Below are 20,113 nucleotides of genomic sequence, written 5' to 3'. Positions count from 1 at the left end.
GATGACGCAATATGAGCGCAGTGCAAAACAGTGACGGTGAGCTAGCCAATGGGATACACACATGCATTAACGTGCACACGTCAGCTTACCACCTTTTGAAATAGTTTGAAGATAGTAAGAATTATTATAGAAACTAAAAACTCACTGACCAAAAAAAGTTTTACATCAAAATACTTTTATCTGACAATTATTTATTGTTACAAAGCTCATATTGTAACAGAAAAATAAAAATGTTTATTTAACAATGCAATTATTTTTAATGGAATTTTATTTTGGTAATTTACTTTTTATTGGTATTTAACATTAAACCTAAACTGTATGTGTACGTCAGATGTTCATGTTTGTCACAGATCCCAGTGGGCTTTCCAGAGGCACATATACAGAGCAAAAGAATTAAAAAATAAATAAAAATAAAAACCAAAAATTACAAGGGAAAACTATGAACAGTTATGGAGTGATCTTTTCCTTACAATATACTCAGTGATTTGTAAAAACAAAATCAGGCCTGTGGGGTTTTACATAGTTGACCCATTTTTCCCTTCATGCAACAAATTGTTCTATTTTATTTGTAATGGGATTTTAAAGAAACGCTAAAAGAAAAAGACAGAAAAGAGATGAAAAAAAGCACTGTGACATTATACATATTATTACGGACCTGTACGATTTTGAAAATGGAGCAGAAAAGGCTGTCAACGTTAGAAAACTCTCTGTTTTTAGTGGTTTGCTTCAGCTGCTTGAGTTTAAGATGTGCCATAACATTGTCCTGCTAACGTTAATGAGATGATGTCTTTGTCGATTTGTAGACAATCGGACAAAGCAAGTGTAGACCAAGCCACAAAATTTTCATCAACTCCTGAGAAAAGTTTTGCTAGTTTACTGCTGGAAAGATGGCGCCTACGACTTACTTAAAACTGAAGTAGCCCATGCTCGATACATACATAACAATTTGATTCAAAACATCGATCACATTGACAGCTGCTGTTCCTCAAGTTACAATCCCATTGTTTAATCCCCAAGCTCATTACCTCATTCTGTCTCTTTCCATCTCGCCTCAGGGCATCATTGCGGAGTACAACAAGAACCACGACGTCAAAGAGGACGACGACACAGATAAGTTCAAGGAGGCCAGCGCCAAGTTTCGTAAGCTGTTCGGGATGCCGGAGGAGGAGAAGCTGGTCAACTATTACTCCTGCAGCTACTGGAAGGGCAAGGTGCCACGACAGGGATGGCTTTACCTGAGCATCAACCACCTCTGCTTCTACTCCTACTTACTAGGAAAAGAAGGTTGGATATAGAGGCTTTCATATTCTCAGCACACACGGTCAATCACTATCAATCAATGACATATGTCCTGGGCTACACTTCAGAGGCACAGTATATATGGTTCATTTATTTCCAGTATTTTACATATTGCTATAGTCTTAAGGTAAAGATCAGATTATCCAGTCGTCCTTGGTTTTGCTTGCAGCCATTCCATGTGTTTTTATTTTTTTACTAGCAGCCAAAAGCGTTTTAAAAAACCATTCATCCTGTGTCAGCTCATCTGGGATTCTGCCCACGCAGAAATTATCTTAGTGACCTTGCCAACATGATTTCTTATACAATGCATTGGTTTTGTCCCTGAGAACCTTTTTGTATAATGTTTATTAACTTTAGAGTCACAGAATGTAAGTGGTCCTTGTCTGACTAACCCAAATATCATTCCAGTCTTCCTGAGCTTTCCTTTTGCCTGATTCTCTGTCTCATTCTTGTGATATGGACTGTTAAATCATTTTGATTTGGAGTTTGTTGTCCTCTGTGAATATCTAAAGGCATTATCATGTTAGGTACAATTGATTTGAGTACAAATGTCTCCCCCCCTCCACTCCTGTGCCGCTCAGATTTCACATGAGTAATGTTGTTTTGTACCCAAGTACACTTGCGTCATTATCCATGTGACATTTTTTGTGCTACAATGTGGAAAAGGGCACCATAGTTGGACACTGCTGCCCCGGGGGCTGCCATCAGTCGGGACCGGTGGAGCAGCAAGACAAAGTTCCTGACTAGACGAGTAGGCACCGTTGTCAGGCCTGGAGCTTTCGGCCTCCTTCTGGAGCTCTGGCTGCAGGTTACAGGCTGCAGCGAAGCCAGTTTTGGTTCAGTCCATGACAGGTTGCACTGTGGTCTGATATAGAGGTGTCGCTATTTAACTGAGACTGTTTCATAACTGGCTAAAAACTCATTGTGGCCAAGTTAAATAAAGTACTTTAGTGTTTTGGTACAGTTGGTGCTCACACCTGATGCATACTTTACTGGACTACACGTTTACCGTACTTGAGACAACCTTTTGAAGTGGGGTTGGGCACAGATCAGTGCACCATGCTAGAGTACGGTACACAGTGTTCACACGAATGAAAAGAACTGGACTTCGGGGTCAAGTGTACTCTGATCCAGGCCTGGGTGCATGCTTTTCAAAGTTAAACCTTTTCCAAGTCTTAAACCTTATTCTTACGTCTATGTTTGTCCATTGGTTTGTCTTACATTTTCATTATATACTAACGTCTCTCCTTTTAATGTCTTTTTGTGGTTGTCAGCCAAGCTGGTGGTGCGTTGGGCAGATATCACCCAGCTGGAGAAGAGCGCCACCCTCCTGCTGCCCGACGCGATCAAGGTGAGCACCCGCATCAACGAGCACGTCTTCTCCGTCTTCCTCAACATCAACGAGACCTTTAAGCTGGCCGAGCAACTGGCCAACATCGCCATGCGTCAGCTCCTGGACAACAAAGGCTTTGAGCAGGACCGCTCGCTTCCCAAGCTCAAGAAGAAGTCACCCAAGAAGGTGTCGGCACTAAAGAGGTGAGCACGAGCTGATGCAGAGTGGGAATGTTATTGCTCATCAATAATAAATGCTGTGTAGGCATTAGGCATCAGGCATTAGGCGTCGATTGATTATTAATGTGTTATGGTTTGTGCAGCAGTTGGTTATCCAGACACTTGACGAAAGAGGATGAAAAAAATAATGTTGCAAGTTTTGCTTTTACTGCAAAAGCATGACTCACATGTTAGGAAACAGAAGAGTATTGTGCTTTTGAACTCTAGTAGATCTCCACAAGCCCTTAAGAATGGCCTCAAGATCCCATTTTTGCTTTGTCAACACATTTATTGTAAGCATGATTTGTTTTAACTGCAGTTTGGGGTTGTGCGATGGTTTGTCTTGCATAACACTTCACTGTTTGTACACAGATACTTCATTGTGTGTGTCCAAAATTGTGTAACATCAGGAAATAAACTATCCACTGGACTGTTATTGTCAATGTAACAGGCCGACTCTCGTTCAAAATAATAGCCTACCTCTACAGTAAACCACAAGCACTGTATAGTTTTTTGGTATATCACATTTTTACCTTATAAGCGCTATGATTATGTCACACTAAGCTGTTGACATACATCATATACTTATAAGAATCTGTCATCTAATATGATGCCACATTTCCATCCTATAGGGACTTGGATGCGAGAGCTAAGAGTGAGCGTTACCGGGCGCTCTTTCGTCTGCCCAAAGATGAAAAACTGGACGGACACACAGACTGCACCCTCTGGACCCCCTTTAACAAGATGCACATCCTGGGACAGATGTTTGTATCCACCAACTACATCTGCTTCACCAGTAAGGAAGAGACGCTGTGCAGCCTCATCATCCCGCTACGAGAGGTGAGTTGTTCTGTCTAAATGTCTTCCTCTGTTTTATAAACAGCTTGCAAGATGGTTGATTTTACTAATGAGAGTTACAAAAGCTGGAAAAGCACCTCAATCTAAACAGTAGTTGTAGTATATGTGAATGTGTCTCGTGGATATGGCTGCTTGTCATTCGTTACTTTATTGAATGAGATTGTGAATGCTCCCCGTCGTCTTTCCAGGTGACCATTGTGGAGAAGGCAGACAGCTCCAACGTGCTGCCCAGCCCGCTCTCCATCAGCACCAAGAACCGTATGACTTTCCTGTTTGCTAACCTGAAGGACCGAGACTTCCTCGTCCAGAGGATTTCTGACTTCCTGCAGCAGACCACCTCCAAGATCTACCTAGAGAGGGAGCTCACTGGCAGCCTGAACAGCTCAGACGACGAGGTAAAAAATAGTTTCTTTGAGTAAATACAAGATCTATAGTGACTATGAACAGTGGTGGTGACTGCATACATTTAAAAGCACCAAAGCTTGAATATGATGTGTGCCCCCCCAGGTTTACTCCCAGCCTGGATCCCTGCTCTCCAGCAGCCCACAGCACAGTCTCGGCTCAGAAAGCGAGCGTACATTCAACCTGAACGACAGCAGCGTGCCCACAGCCACACAAGCCCTGATGACCATGTACCGCCGCCGCTCACCTGAGGAGTTCAATCCCAAGCTGGTGAGTTGTATGAGCTTTTGTCTAATACAATTAAAAGCATTTCATCTTTTCAAGCGTAGTGCGGCACGTCGTAACACCTTATTTAATAATACTCTCATTCATTCTGCCTCCATTTAAAGCTCTTTGTAGCACTGGACTCCAGTTTATTTGAACATTGTACATTTTGTGCTTGCCTTTCCATAATTGCCATTTTCACATCATTACACTGCATGGATATAAAGCTGCATGGAGGATTACTGCTAACAGCAACTCAGCAAGATTATATTTCTTGTGTAAGACTGTATAAATAAAGCAAGACCTGTTCTGAAGTTTAATACAATGGGACTGTGACCCTGCGTTATAGAATATTACAGCATTATTGCTATGTGGAGTGTGCAAGAAATCAATCTAACCGCTGCTGTGGAGTCGTCGAAGCAGAACTCTGAATGGAAAAAAAAGATTACAGTGATTGTACTCGAGCTACTGCATCTTACTGTTTTCCCTCTTTGCTAAGGCGAAGGAGTTCCTGAAGGAGCAGGCGTGGAAGAACCACTTTGCAGAGTACGGACAGGGGGTGTGTATGTACCGCACCGAGAAGACGAAGGAGCTGGTCCTCAAGGGGATTCCTGAGAGCATGAGAGGAGACCTGTGGCTACTCTTCTCTGGTGAGCAAATGTACAGAGAGTCCCAAATATACTGAGAACACAGACACAACTGTGACACACTGTGCATACAGACATGTGAACGATTCAGTCATACACCTGAGGAGACCACACCCTGCGTACTACGTGCTCACACTCGATCAAAACACCACATGACACATTCTTTACACAGGTGACATTCATCCACAGACTAATGACTAATAAACAGTATGAGAACAAGATGAAAGTATCAATAGCCACTGTGAGACACAATACTACTACTGCAGTAAAACCTCTTCCTGTGTTGCAGCGTGTACAAACACATGGTTAAGGTTAGTTTACCATTTTATTCATGACACAGTGTTCATGAGCATTCAGGTTACTTAAGACTGAAAATGATTTGCAAACATGTAGTGGCAGCTCTAGCCTATGTAGTGCCTCAGGCAGGATCTGAAATTGAGCAAAAGCTTTTATTTTGAAAGATTTTTAGACCCCCTAAAGAGGTGAAGTTTACAGTTTTTCAGAATAAAAAAGCAAAAAAAAGGAGAAGAAAAATATTTTGTGTAACAGAAATAGTTTCCATCGTCTGGGGAAGCTCAGATATTTTAGGGACTCCTTTGGGAGACACCTGACCCGCAGGTTAAGAACCACCGGGGTTAGGGAGCCAAAAGAAGAGTGCAGGAAACCCAAAGATAAACATGCAGCAGTATATTTGCAATTCTGTTTTCATACTGAACTGCTAAAAACTGTCATAATATACAGCATGTATATGCACAAAGTTACTGTAGAAACCAACTAGGGCTATTAGTTGATTTAAAATGTTGTATTCAGTTGTTTGAGTAAATCTGGTTTGGAGATTTGCATGAAGTAAAAAAACATCCGTGGGTGCTTGAACACAGTTTTAAACATCAGCTGTGAGAAAACTTTCCATTGCCTGCAGACTCGACAGACAGAGCACCAGTAGCTCGTGACTGTCATACTTTAAAAACACGCTCCACATTCAGGTATGCACCAGCTCCAGTCTTTCCTGTGTACACTCACAGTCATGCAGCAGCTTGTGCTCATCCTCACCTGAGCAGAGCAGGTTACAAACAGCTCCACCCTCTTTCCCCAGTGACCCACTTATGGCTCGCTATGCTGTTGTCATAGCTGCATTGTTTTCACCTTTAGTAACCTTTACCTGCTCCTTCTGAAATGAGTTTTACCCACGCTGAAGTCCTAAAGAAAAATATTTACTGTGTTTATTTAAAACTTTCAGGTGTTGACCGAATTCATGTCTTGTTTTAGAACAGAGGGTGTAAAAACCAGTTTGGTGAGATATAAAAAGCACGTTAACTATGTGGATAACTGTGTTGAGAGAACCTGGAGCATGGACTGATGGGAAAAAGTTCCTCCAGGTTTTACTGCAAAGTTATTCACATAACTTAAGTACAGTTAACCAGCTAACAGGTCAGTCGTTTTGCATTTTTTAACATTACAGCATTTTTATTTTTAAAAATTCAAACTTTATGGTTTCAATCCTTTCTATAAATCAGAGGATGCTCTGTTTGAAACCTGAGCAAAATGGCTTGATTTCTTTAAGAAACATGGGAAGAGGGCAATGAGCAATGGAAGAAGAAACAACCCCCCAAATTAGCAAGAAATTAGTAAAAAGAGAAAATTAAAAATAAGAAAATTAGTAAAAAATAAATAAGAAAGAAAGTTAAAATAAACAAAGGAAATTTTCCTTGTTGCATAATTTTAAAATGTAACACTTTTAATTATAAGTATAGTTGTACAATTTTTATTCTTTTTGTCTTCTTCTTCTTACCAAGTTGCTCATTGCCTTTTTTCAATGTCTTTGAAAGTAATCACACCAATTAGCTCAGGGTTTAAAGGTTTAAATACACGTCAAAGGTGTCTGAAAGCAGCACAAGAAGATGCCAAATCAAGACAACCTTGATGTGACAACAAGGACTGCAAAGCAACTTTTGAGGGAGCCAGAGGAGTCGACTGTTTCTCCTTGTAGCTGTCAGGCTGCAGACAGTGTGCAGGGTATAAGAGTGTGATGTGCACATTGATAAGATGCTGGAATACATAATGAAATGATGTAACATGACTGAAACTCCGATAAAGATCAGTTCAAGGTTTGGTGTTTAACATGATGGGTTATGCAGTTCTCCAAACTGTATAAGCAGATCTACTTTACTTACCATGTGTAGATGTTATCAGAAATAAGTACAGCAGTTGTTTCCTTTTTTGGTGAGATGTCTTTATAAATTGAGTTTTTTTTAACATCACCAGCACAATCCTTTATATATTAATGAGTGTATGATGTTTTATTGTTTTATTACTTGTGCAAAAGTTGCTTATCTTTGCATATCTTTGTGTACTTCTGCTGGTGTGACACTTAAATTCCCCCTTCAATAAAGCTGATTTGATATTATAGGTTTAAATATTTAATGACAGCTTTGGATGAAATCAACCCCATCACACAGACTGTTTTTTCTCCTTTGTTTACCTAATGGTGGTAAATACATGTAGACAATATCGGACAGATAACACATACAAAAAGGCAACAATAGATGTACAGATGTTACTGATTTAAAAAACATAAAAGTACGCAGATAGATAACAGGTGATCTTGTGTTTTCCACAGGAGCGATCAACGAGATGGCCACCCACCCCGGCTACTACGAAGACCTGGTGGAGAAGTCGATGGGCAAATACAACCTGGCAACAGAGGAGATCGAGAGGGACCTGCACCGCTCTCTCCCCGAGCACCCGGCCTTTCAGAATGAGATGGGCATTGCTGCCCTCCGCAGGGTCCTCACAGCCTACGCGTTCAGAAACCCCAACATCGGATACTGTCAGGTACACACAGCCTTGTTTTGATTTTGACACAGACTGACAGAAACCCTGCAGTCCTTGACACTACTTGAATTTTTATTCTTCTCTCCCTCAACACCGAAGGCTATGAATATTGTGACATCTGTGCTGCTGCTCTACGCCAAAGAAGAGGAGGCTTTTTGGCTGCTCGTGGCGCTCTGTGAGAGGATGCTGCCTGACTACTACAACACTAGGGTCGTAGGTCAGTACGTGCTTCTGTCTATTAGGGTGTTTGATTGAAAAATATATATGTGTTTAACGTCCTCTTCTTTTTACCGCGTCTTCCCCAGGTGCCCTGGTGGATCAGGGGGTGTTCGAGGAGCTGGCCCGCGAGTATGTTCCTCAGCTGTACGACTGCATGCAGGACCTCGGTGTCATCTCCACTATCTCGCTCTCCTGGTTCCTCACCCTCTTCCTGTCTGTCATGCCGTTCGAGAGTGCAGTGGTGGTGGTGGACTGCTTCTTCTACGACGGCATCAAGGTCATCTTTCAGCTGGCGCTATCCGTGCTGCACGCTAACATCCATCAGCTGCTGGGCTGCAAGGATGACGGAGAGGCCATGACCGTACTGGGCAGGTAAAACAGACGAAATGTCCAGATTCTGGATATTTAGGGTGTCTTTCATTAATGCCTCAGGAGTCACTGTGGAAACACAAATATTACCCTACATCATTTGTGTGTTGTAGATATTTGGACAGTGTGACCAACAAGGACAGCACCCTCCCTCCCATCCCCCACCTGCACTCCTTACTGACAGACAATGGAGAACCCCATCCAGAGGTCGACATCTTCAAGCTGGTCCGCAGCTCCTACGAGGTATTTAACCTAATGTGTGCGTGTGTGTGTAAAACTGTGTCCTCCTCTGTGTTTGGTGTTGAGACATGCGGGGGAAAAGCACAAATCTGCTGTGTTTTAAGTGCTTCCTAATCGAATTGAGTCATTCATCTCCTTCCTCAAGAAAGCTGGAATGTTACCGCTTTCAATAAAATGCAGTATGTTTTCAGTTTATATGATTTGAAATGAAATTTAATTTACTTTAAATGTATCTCGCTGAAAAGCCCTGCTGTCTCCTCACAATCTCACAGCTGTCTCCAGCTGTCCTGGTTGTTTCCACTGTGATAACAGATTTTGCATAACATCACAGCTGGATTGACCCATTTTCCTCTCTCTTTGTTCTTCTCCTTTTGTGTCAGAAATTCGGTTCAATCCGTGCAGATGTGATCGAACAGATGCGTTTCAAACAGAGACTGAGGGTCATCCAGACCATTGAAGATACAACTAAACGCAACGTGGTAAGGACACACCGACTCTATTTACGACAATGTTCTCGCTCAACCCTATCGTGCAGACAGCAGAATAGTAATCAGGCGATTACTCTTCATGCTTAACAATATTCTCTATGTTCTATTTTTACTTAATGTAATTATGTTGTGTTTCAGGTCAGGACTATTGTAACAGAGACTGCCTTCAGTATTGACGAGTTGGAGGAGCTCTATGTTCTCTTCAAGGTGAGTTGCATCTTACATATTCATGTTGTGGGACTCTGCACCTTCTGCCGCCACACTAAAGGTGAGATATAGGCAGGAAATCCAACCCTCTTTTAATCTTTACAGAGAAAATAAATCATAGCCTGTGAATCCTTACATTAGCACTCCAGCTATCTTCCTTGAGAACAGTGGTTCCAAACCAGGGGTCCAGAGTCCTGGTCTTAATCATGTGTAAAAGCCCAAAATCTTTTCAGATGGAGGTCCCTGAAGTAACATCTTATCACTTTAAGAGTGAAATGCTTCCAAACATGCCGTCAAAGTGTGTTTCACAAACCTGACAATGAAACTATGCTAAAATTTATTGTTTCATGACATTTATCTTTAAAATCCATCTATTTATGTATGCTTGTGGTTTTTTTTAAGTTTATATTTAAATGGGATTGATTTGCATATGATACCACAGTCCTCACTCCTCTCCTGCTCTCCTCAGGCTGAGCACCTGACCAGCTGCTACTGGGGCGGCAGCAGCAACCCCACAGAGCGTCACGACCCCAGCCTGCCCTACCTGGAGCAGTACCGCATTGACGTGGAGCAGTTCAAAGGCCTGTTCAATCTTCTGTTCCCCTGGGCCAACGGATCCCACTCAGACCCCCTGGCTTTGCGCTTCTTCCGTCTCCTCGACCAAAATGGAGACACTCTCATCAATTTTCGGGAGTTTATTAATGGCCTTGGTAAGTACAGTATGATTGGGCATGTGTCCTTGTAAATATTCTTAGGTAGTAATGGTTTGTATCATAGCTGCTCAGCTGACAAATTGATGCTGTCATGATTGAAGCAGTTCAGACGTGTCCGTAATCTGAAGCTTGTTGGTGTGTTTTAGGTGTCCTCTATCACGGGGACCTCACTGAGAAGCTGAAGCTCCTCTACAAGATGCACGTCATACCTGGTGAGTGCATCAGTTCAGTTCAGTGATCTCAGAAAGTCAACTTTAGGAAACTACAGAAAATATTTTTTGTCAGTGGAGCAGGATTATTAGCTGCACAGAAAAGAGGTGTCATATAATGACAGAGAAAGGTTGACAGAATTTTGTCACAAGCCCATTTAATTTTCTGAAATTGTGTTTTCCCAGAAGTCACTCATGAACAGGAAGAGCCTGACTCTGCCTTTGAGGCCACGCAGTATTTCTTTGAAGACATCACTCCAGAGACGTCCATCGGTAAGATCAACTTACTTTGTCATCCAATTTGTGTTGCTTTGATTACATCCTTTCCTTAAGCACAATCACATAACCATACATCAACATGAGCACTGTATGTCCCAACACTTTGACAGGGTGTCCCAATTTTTTCAGCCCTCTTATCAACATAACATTTTATAACCACTTTACCCCACCCAGAACCATGTAACTCAAGATAAAAGACATCCAGGAGGTGACAGATAAAAAGAGAAATTGTATAATAAAAAGATAAATCAAACAAAAGTACATGAAAACAAAAAAACTCTGAAACTTACAATGACACATGATCACTTATTTTGTCAAAGAGATTTCCCCCTAAGTCATTTGTTGGCCTGTTTTCTTGATGATGTTGTTATTCATAATATAACTTGAGAATACCATGGTGATATCTGCACAAGTGAAATCTGTTTTTGTGGTTATAGGCATCTCATGTGATTTGCAGGGGAAATTGTGGTTGTATTAACCTTGAAACCGCAGACAGAGCGTGCAGCCTGCATTGTGCACACTGACAGTGTGCTGAAAGGCACTGAAATGTGTACACAAATTACATTATGTGTGTAAGGCTTAGGGCTGCAGGAGCACCCTGTGCTTAATATGCAGAAGACAAAGAAACTGCCTCAAACACCTTTGTTGATCTGAAAGCTGTTGTTTGGATAATTAAATTTTTATAAGGCACTGATGATGATACACTGTTACACTACACCCTGTCCTGGGAGTAGAGAAGTACAGTAGGACTCTGTGTATATACTGTATGATCAAAAACCTGCAGTATGTAGTGTGGAAGTAAGAAAATAAAATATCCAAGTTATTCCTGCAACTGTAGAAGTGATTATAGGTGCAACTTCCAATCTATGGTTAGTCCTGTGGCTAATCTTGGTGGCTAACCACTGACAACAGTTCTTTTACAAAGTAACTCACCTTTAGTTTAGTAAATACTGCTTTGTTACAGTATTTTGTTCTATGTTACATTTATTTAACTAGTGTTAAATTAGCATTTTCTAAAATGTCCCTGCAGAGTGCTGTAACTTAGAGGTACGATCAGGTTATCCCATCTGAGGTTCAACAGATGGTGTGTTCCACATGTTTTATTTCCTCTCCCAGTGGCTCCATTAACTATAATTAGCATACTGTTAGTTTATCACAACCAACACTGGTTCCGGTCTAGTGTTGGAAGTTGCGGCCATAATTCACGCAAGGTATCATCATGCAAAAAACATCTGCAAAAAACTGTGCTGTGGAGGCAGCATCAAGAAGAGGGACGCCTCACGACTAGATAGTGAGGAAAGCGGGCTCTGTTGTGGGCACTGAGCTGGACAGCCTGACATCCATGGCAGAGAGACGGGCGCTGAGCAGGCTCCTGTCAGTCATAGACAATCCACTGCATCCACTGCACAGTACCATCCACAGGCAAATGAGCAGTTTCAGTGACAAGCTACTATTACTGTCCTGCTCCAAAGTGTTATTTTTCTGATCTTTTTATCTTAAATCTGTGGATACTGCTGGAAGATGTGAATTTCCCTCGGGATGAATAAAGTGTCTAGGCAGCAGCAAATGTTGACATTTAAGAATCTGGAACCGGCAAATGTTGACATTTTTGTTTCAAAATTGACTGAAATGATGAATCTACTATCAAAGTAGTTGTCAGTTTAACTTCCTTTCAGTTGAGTAATTGTTGCAGCATTATTTGGAGTAATGGATAATTTGACTACTTTAAGTTAACAAATGATGTTTGATCCTCTCTTCTCAGGTCACGACTCAAAGTGCAGAGGTGAACGGGATGATGGATTCGTCAGAGTTACATTTAAGACTGAAAAAGGTGAGCAGCATAGTCAGTTATTGAAAACAACATATATATAAATGCAGAATATATCCAAGATGGTAGCAACAGCAAGCTGTAATTATTTAACAAAATACTCACATTAATTGAAGATTTGTGTTTACTGTACCAGGGGAAAAATTATGATCAGCTCTACGCTTATATCATAAAGTCAGACACTGGTTACATCTTCATGCTTTTTTAAAACCACAATAGGAGTTTGTGCCTGAGATACTCTGATATGTTAGTAACACGTTGTGTACATGTTACAGTGAAGAAACTGAACACTCCTGAATATCGCCATTACCTGAAACTGTGGAACCAGGAGACAAAACCTAAACTAGAAAACACAAAAGACCTCCCCAAGCTGAATCAGGTAAGACTTCACCCTCTGTCTTTGGTTTTATATCAAGATTCAATCATTTATTACCATATCATTCAAAGTCATTTTGGAAAATTGCCTCAACAACAAAACATATTATCACAAGGAGTGTCGACAAAAACACACACGCACACACAACAGTGCAACCATATGGCTCATGCCCGTAATGTGACAAGTCAAAGTGCATGTGCTTGTTCATATAACCGGTTAAGCATTTAGGAATGCTTCAGGGAAATCGCTATTAGCGTAGTCAATGTGACATCACACGATCGCTGCCAGCTTTGTTTGCGGTAAAGGGGGTGTGTATTCTCTGTCAGGTCTCTGGTCTCTAGACTCTAAAGTCCTAAGTGAGTATTGGTTTTTCATCCTTTCTGTTTAATTTCACAGCCTTGAGATCTATTTTGATTGGAGAATGATGATGCCAACATGGTGTTTAATTATTTTAAAGCCCAAGATATTAGAGAAAACCTTTAATCATGCCTGAGGTTGTCTTACGTAATACCACTACATCTCACTAGCTTAAAGAAGTAATTAAAGTACAGCTACTTTAAACTGGCCAAGGCTGAGCTTTTAATGACCACCAATAAAAGACCAAACACAGGCTCAGAGTGTCACTATTATACCATTATTATATGAGTTGTTAGTAGGACATTCTTTAATTATTCCCACTGGTTGTGAAATGGGTAGAGCAGACATAAGTGTGATTTGACTCGGGGGACCAGGGCCTGTTTGGCTGACACCCCCGACGATGTTTACATGGGCCCTCTTGATGGCTGCAAACCAGTTTTTCATTTGTGATTCCTAAACTGCTGTGATGTCAAACATGTACAGCCAGTCACCCAGCAGCTCTTCAGCATTATGACATGTTTATGTCACAAAGAAAACTACCTTAATTTGCAGTTTTTTTCCGAGCAGTTCTCTGCACCGTGACTAATCTTTCCCCCACGCCATAGTCACATAGCAACTACAGTGGCTTTCCATTAAGTTACTGGTGCTGCAGTGTTGGGGAACTTAATTGAAATGTGCAGCAGGCATCAGCTGTAGCGCACAAACCGGAATGTCCTCGGGCAGATATCTTTTCTCCATCCCTGTAGATCATTGTCAATCCCACAGTATAGTAGCCTAACCACACTTTGAGGTACTGCCATGCTACCTGCAGACGTCACTATCATGGTCGAACAACTGTATGCTTCCCCCTGGCATGCCACACACCTGACTGCAACTACCCTTTCTGTATAAATGCAGTCCCAGAATTGATTACTGCCACCAAGAGTACAGAAAGTGTATTACACTAAAAATAAATACACAGGTAAACAAATGGATAAATGGATTTTACAGCAACAGCAGGCCACAAGTTGACTTCAAAAATTGTGCATAAGAAACAGACGAGTCACATTGGGGTATAACTGATCTCTTATGTTTCTTTTCCAGAGCCAGTTTATCGAGCTTTGCAAGACCCTCTACAGCATGTTCAGTGAGGACGTTGCAGAGCAGGAGCTCTATCACGCCACAGCGACGGTCACCAGTCTGCTGCTGGAGATGGGAGAGGTGGGAAAGCTCTTCTCCTCCACTGGCAGAAAGGACCACAACATGGAGAGTAAATCAGAGCCGAGCCTGTGTACAAGAGATGCCACAGATCCCAAAACCACCCAGGAGGCCGTGCTCGATGGCGTGTTCCAGCAGCGGGGCCAGGGCGACGGCTTTGCTTCTGCAGGTCTGGAGACCAAGCCAAGCCCTTGTGAGGAGGGGAAAGGGGACGAAGGGAGCGAGCAGCTGCCACCTATGCAAGACATCAAGCTGGAGGACTCGTCTCCCAAAGACACAGGCACGTCGTCCGCCATGCTCATCTCGGATGATGAAACTAAAGATGACACTTCGATGTCGTCTTACTCGGTGCTCAGCGCAGGCTCCCACGAGCTGGATGAGAAGCTGCAGTGCGAGGACATTGCAGACGACACAGTGCTGGTGCGCAGCGACAGCGGCCCCAGCGGTGAAACAGGTAACCAGCCCCACGGTGGTGGACCCCATGACAGAGGGCTGCCTCACAGCACAAGCATTGATAAAGACTGGGCCATCACGTTTGAGCAGTTCCTGGCCTCGGTGCTCACTGAGCAGGCCCTGGTGCATTATTTTGAGAAGCCAGTGGAGGTGGCTGCTCGTATAACTAACGCCAAGAATGTGCGGAAAGTCGGGCGCCCCTCGCTGTCGACAAGTGACTATGAGATCTCGCTATCTGGCTAAAGATTTCACACACAGACTTTTTAAAAGGGAAATGTGATCATCAGTCATTGTGTATAAATGTCTCGCTGAGTTTTAGAGGACAATGAAGGTCAGTGTATGTGTATGATAGCTGAATGAATGTGACCAAAAACTGCTCTTAGCGACAAATTTTACCAGATGTGAAAGACTTTTATTATAACAATCACCAGATTCTGTCCAGCTGAGAGAGAATTGGACGTTAATATTAAGGTTTGCTCAGATGAAATCAGTGTGTACATGTACTGTAGTAGCTGTACTTTATAAAGATATTATGCATAGGTGTTAATATTGTAATCTCTAGTACTCTTAGGCGATGTAGATGTAAATGTCCACAGAAACCTTACAGTTCCAAACTGGGATAACGATAGTCTACGTACGATCACCTAACATTATACAAGCTCAAACTATCGCTTCCTTACTTTCAATTCCATTTGCTGTTAATCACAAAACGTTTTTAATTTCTTCATCGAATGACAATACAGATAGAAAACGAAGCTGTGAAAATTCAACGATGAATGAATTTTCATGTACATATTATTATGTGTCACTTTGGCTTTCCACACACACCCACACATAGACACACACCTACGACTTCCTAGACCTACACTCACTAAAATAATGTTCCCAATAACTGCCGTTTCCCCCGCTATTTATTGGTAATCTCAATCTTTTTTTTTTTTTGACTCAAAAGAAAACACACCTGATGGCTGAGGAATCAACGTGTCCTAAGAAACGATGATTACACTACTGTTGAATGAAGGACCTGCACTTTCTGTACGTTTACAACATAATGTGATCCACTAATACATTATGGCCTTTTTTTCTTAACATGTTTTAACCTTTTTGCTCTGTACATTTTTACATTGCTGTTTTTTTATGTGAATATTTTTTTTTTATTATTATTTTAAATGTCCAGGTATTATTACTCTGGATTCTGATGCATTGTGTGTCACTCCATCTAATTAAAGTAACAGTACGATTGATTCGAAGCTGCACAGAACAGCGCTTCAAGCCTTTTTTATTGACTTCATCAGACTGAGTGCTACCATGTGACAGAAAACACTGAGTGTTGCTGCCATCTGGTGTTAGATCTTATATCCTACCATTCATTTATTTACTGAAGACATCAATTTTAATTGTGAAATATGATTCACAGATGCAGAAATTGTATTACCATTTTTTTGTCTTTGAACTAGTTTAAGCTGTTATTCACAAATATTTCACATTATTTAAATAACTGCCACAGACTAGTGTGACTCTAGTAAAGTAAAATGTTACTAAGTACATTTTGAAGCTACTTGAACTGTACTATTTTTATTTTCATGTTAGTTTTCACTCATATTCCACTTAATTTCAGGAGAAGGGAAACATACTCTTCTTCTCAACTGCATTTATTTGACAGCTAAAGTTAGTTTTTAATTTGCAGATTAAGATTTTATATACAAAACATAAGATCAGTTTCCAAAAGATAATGTATTTTGTATACAGCAGTAGGAGAACTACTCAGATCGTAACACTAGCAATAGCACAGTGTAGAAATAGTCCTTTTTAGAATTTAGAATTCCATTTAGAATTTAACTTCAGTACAAAAAGTATAGGGACACGTGCAAAAGTATTGGCATCAAACTATACTTAAAGGTCTAGTGTGTAGGATTTAGTGGCATCTAGTGCTGAGGTTGCAGATTGCAATCAACTGAAACTTCTCCCGTGTGCCAAGCATGTAGGAGAACCGCGGTGGCCGACGCAAAATGTGAATGGCCCTGTCTAAAGCCACTGTTTGGTTTGTCCATTCTGGGCTACTGTAGAACAACATGGTAGACTATGTAAAGAGGACCTACTCTGTATGTAGCCATTAAAAGGCTTGTTCTAAGGTAACGAAACAACCATTCTTATTTTCATACTTATGGATATTCATTTCCATTTCTGTTGAAATATTCCCATAAATCCTACACACTGAACCTTGAAAGTAAACAAAGGCACTCAGCAATATGGCCCATCTCAGAGTAACGTGTCACTAGAGCATAATCATTTATGTATTAAAGCAGCTGTGCGGAACTTTACGTTTTTGTTGATTATAGCGCCCCCTTTGGTCGAAGAGGTATGACACCCACAGCCTGGTGTTGTAAAATTCCGACTGCAGCCGGCATTCGGCTTCATTCGTAAAATCTCGACTGCAACCGGCAATTACCGCATGCATTTGTTATGGAGAGCGAGAGGAAAATCATAAATGTTCTGGTGTAGCTCTGAATTTCTTATAAACTGAGGACAACTGCCTGCTGTATATTTGTGTTCATGGTAACAGTCACAGATAATTTTGTGGCGTTTGTTGTAACGTTACTAGACAAAAGCGGTTCACATCAGCTAACGTTACATTTAGCTTGCTTATAACTTCCATGTCGTCATATATTGAAGTGACACAACGTCTAACAAGTTGCGGTGTATTCTCTAAATAAAAACAAAAATTACATACCTGTCGATTAGGAAAAGGGCCAACTCGGGATCAGTTTTAAAACCTTTCAAATCTCTCAGCTCTCTCCACTTGGTGAATGCCCGACCGAGGTTTGCACGTGTTTGGGCTCGAGCCCTATCACTGTCCCGTTTAGCCTTCTTCTGTTCTTTTTCTTTTAGATGGTGCTCCTTCTTTATCCGCCATGACATCGAAAGTACAACCAAGTCCTTATAGATACATCTCTGGTAAAACTGTTATGTGTTCAGCAATGCCCGTTGCGTACCGCTTACTCGAAAAACACTCTCTGTAAACATGGCTCTTTGTTCTTCTGTGGTTTAATGGCTGCGGGCCGCTGTGGGCATGCAGACTTACTTCCGCCTCCAGGTGCCGTATTCTGGTTTGCTGACTTCCGCTGTGTCTGACCTGAGCCAGGCTACGCTAAATAGCCATATAGAGAAAGGCTTTTTTGTCACTGTTGGGTTCAAATTAATATGCAGATCTTCAAGGGGGGGTGATACGAACTAGGGACAGTTTTATAAATGGTAAAAAGTTCTGCACAGCTGCTTTAATGTAAACATTACTTTGAGGGTCCAGTGTGAAGGATTTAGGGGGATCTACTGGCAGAAACTGAATATTTAAAACTACATTTTTGTTAGTGTTTAACCACCTGAAACTAATAGTCATCGTGTTTTCGTTACCTTAGAATGAGCGGTTTATATTTACATATGGAGCTGGTCCTCTTCAACAGAGTCCGCCATGTTTCTACAGTAGCCCAGAACAGACAAACAAATATTGGCTCCAAATAGGGCCATCCACATTTTTAAATTACTTAAAGGCCACTGTAGCTTCTCAGACTGGAGGATATTCAGGTAGTTGCAATCTGAAACCTCAGTGCAAAGAGCTACTAAATCATGCACACTGGTCCTTTAATGTTGCAGCTGGTGGAGTTAATGCTAATTACTGTGTATACTGTTGGGTAGCTTGTGAATTTACCCCCAATGAACCAGTTGAGTTTTACCTTATCTTAGAATTTATTCCTTGATTATATTTTGTGTCATTAATCCGACTCTACAAAGTAACTAAAGTTATCAAATAAAATCACTGGAATGAAAAGTACAATGTTTCCATCTGAGATGCAGTTAAGTAGAAGTATAAAGTAGCAGAAAATTAAAATAAAGTACCTCAACATTGTACTTAAGTACAGCGCTTGAGTAAGTGTACAATGTACTTAGTTATTTTGCACCACTGGGTATTGATTAAATCAGCTTCAACATTAAAATGGTGCTCACATGTTCATGTATTAGTAACCATAATCTAATCTTATAGTACTCACAGGGACCATTTTGTTGCTGTGATGCCCCTCCCACTGTCTTGGACAATGTTCCAGCCAGCCTCATCAGGAAGTTGGCTGACATGGGAGGGTTGTTACCTTGATTAGGCTCACCTGGGCTTCCAGGCTATAAAAGCTGCCTCCTCTGTTCACTTGGTCTCTCCCCTCCTTCAGCTGATATCCACTGTGCATCTTTGGTTTTTTACACCTCCACAGCACACCTGACACTCACCCATGCATGGCTTTCATAACTGACTTTGCTGACCTACACACTCCATTGATTATTTAAGTTAATTTTAGTTTAATAAATTTGTCTTGTTTTAAGTAAATCTTTTGTGTGGACTCCCTTCTTGTCACATTCACTGAGCCAGTTGGTGACAAATGGGGGCTCGTCCGATCCATAGGCTAAGGTAAGGCTATGATTGCCTTAGTGTAACACATTAGGCTTGATTTGTTATATATGATCAATCTGGTTTGTGACTCTTGTAGTTTGTGAATGCTAAATTGAGGTTAAGCACTTTTGAGGAGTACACTTTAAAGTGTTTGGTTTGTGACATTGCATAATGAGTACTTTTACCTTTTTAAAAAAAAAAAATAATAATAATAATAATAATGTAAACAAATGTTAATAACTCTCATATTTTAGTTAACTTAATGCAGGACTTGTAACAAAGTATCTTTACACTACACTTATGGTATTATTTTGTTAACTTAAGTTAAAGGATCTAAATACTTCTTTCACCACTGATATAGTCCACATGGAGTATTAATACAACAAACATGCTCACTGTGAAAGCACATGCACATTTATCTTGTTCACTGTGGTTGAATGTAACTCTGTACTTTTTACTCAAGTTCTGTTCTCAAGTACTAATTTGAGGTACTTGCCTTTACTTGGATATTTTGTTTTCATGTCACATTATACTTTTACTCCTAAAATTCAGAGGGAAAGAGAAAACCTGTACCTTGAGTACAGCTGTATCAAACATCAGTTGGTAACAGGGCCTTTCTCTGTCTCTCTCGGTAGACCAAACAGATTGGGGATGTGGCTCAGGTTGACCAATCACAGCAAAGTGAGCTCACTTAAAACAGGACGTTCAGCACATTTTAAAGAGGCTTCCCCTCTCAGACACATGAAAGTTATAAATGATTAATCTATCAAAAACAATCATTGTAAAATAGGACAGATTACATATTTCTTATCTCTTCTGGGGTTGTCTCACTGTTTTGATTCCAAGAAATTCTTAACCTCAAAAGACAAGAGTCTTGTAAAGTTTTATCATAT

General features: G+C 41.0%; 1 protein-coding gene across 1 annotated transcript in view; it reads left to right on the top strand.

Annotated features, from left to right (window-relative positions):
• The window catches only part of tbc1d9 (TBC1 domain family, member 9 (with GRAM domain)), a 32,583-nt gene extending 13,448 nt beyond the window's left edge, over positions 1-19,135 (top strand). Inside the window, exons 4-21 of the mRNA XM_050044659.1 lie at positions 1,056-1,284; positions 2,574-2,835; positions 3,483-3,690; positions 3,897-4,103; positions 4,216-4,380; positions 4,874-5,024; positions 7,639-7,853; positions 7,953-8,070; positions 8,159-8,444; positions 8,555-8,684; positions 9,062-9,160; positions 9,308-9,376; positions 9,846-10,086; positions 10,236-10,301; positions 10,485-10,571; positions 12,340-12,408; positions 12,681-12,784; positions 14,222-19,135. Of these exons, the coding sequence (XP_049900616.1) occupies positions 1,056-1,284; positions 2,574-2,835; positions 3,483-3,690; positions 3,897-4,103; positions 4,216-4,380; positions 4,874-5,024; positions 7,639-7,853; positions 7,953-8,070; positions 8,159-8,444; positions 8,555-8,684; positions 9,062-9,160; positions 9,308-9,376; positions 9,846-10,086; positions 10,236-10,301; positions 10,485-10,571; positions 12,340-12,408; positions 12,681-12,784; positions 14,222-15,031 (3,516 nt within the window). The 3' untranslated portion in view covers positions 15,032-19,135. The remainder of the gene's footprint in view (positions 1-1,055; positions 1,285-2,573; positions 2,836-3,482; positions 3,691-3,896; positions 4,104-4,215; positions 4,381-4,873; positions 5,025-7,638; positions 7,854-7,952; positions 8,071-8,158; positions 8,445-8,554; positions 8,685-9,061; positions 9,161-9,307; positions 9,377-9,845; positions 10,087-10,235; positions 10,302-10,484; positions 10,572-12,339; positions 12,409-12,680; positions 12,785-14,221) is intronic.
• Positions 19,136-20,113: the final 978 nt, after the last annotated feature.

This window comes from Epinephelus moara, chromosome 5 (genome assembly GCF_006386435.1).
Source record: "Epinephelus moara isolate mb chromosome 5, YSFRI_EMoa_1.0, whole genome shotgun sequence".
Lineage (NCBI taxonomy): Eukaryota > Metazoa > Chordata > Actinopteri > Perciformes > Serranidae > Epinephelus > Epinephelus moara.
This window is presented reverse-complemented; position numbering and strand designations above follow the sequence as displayed.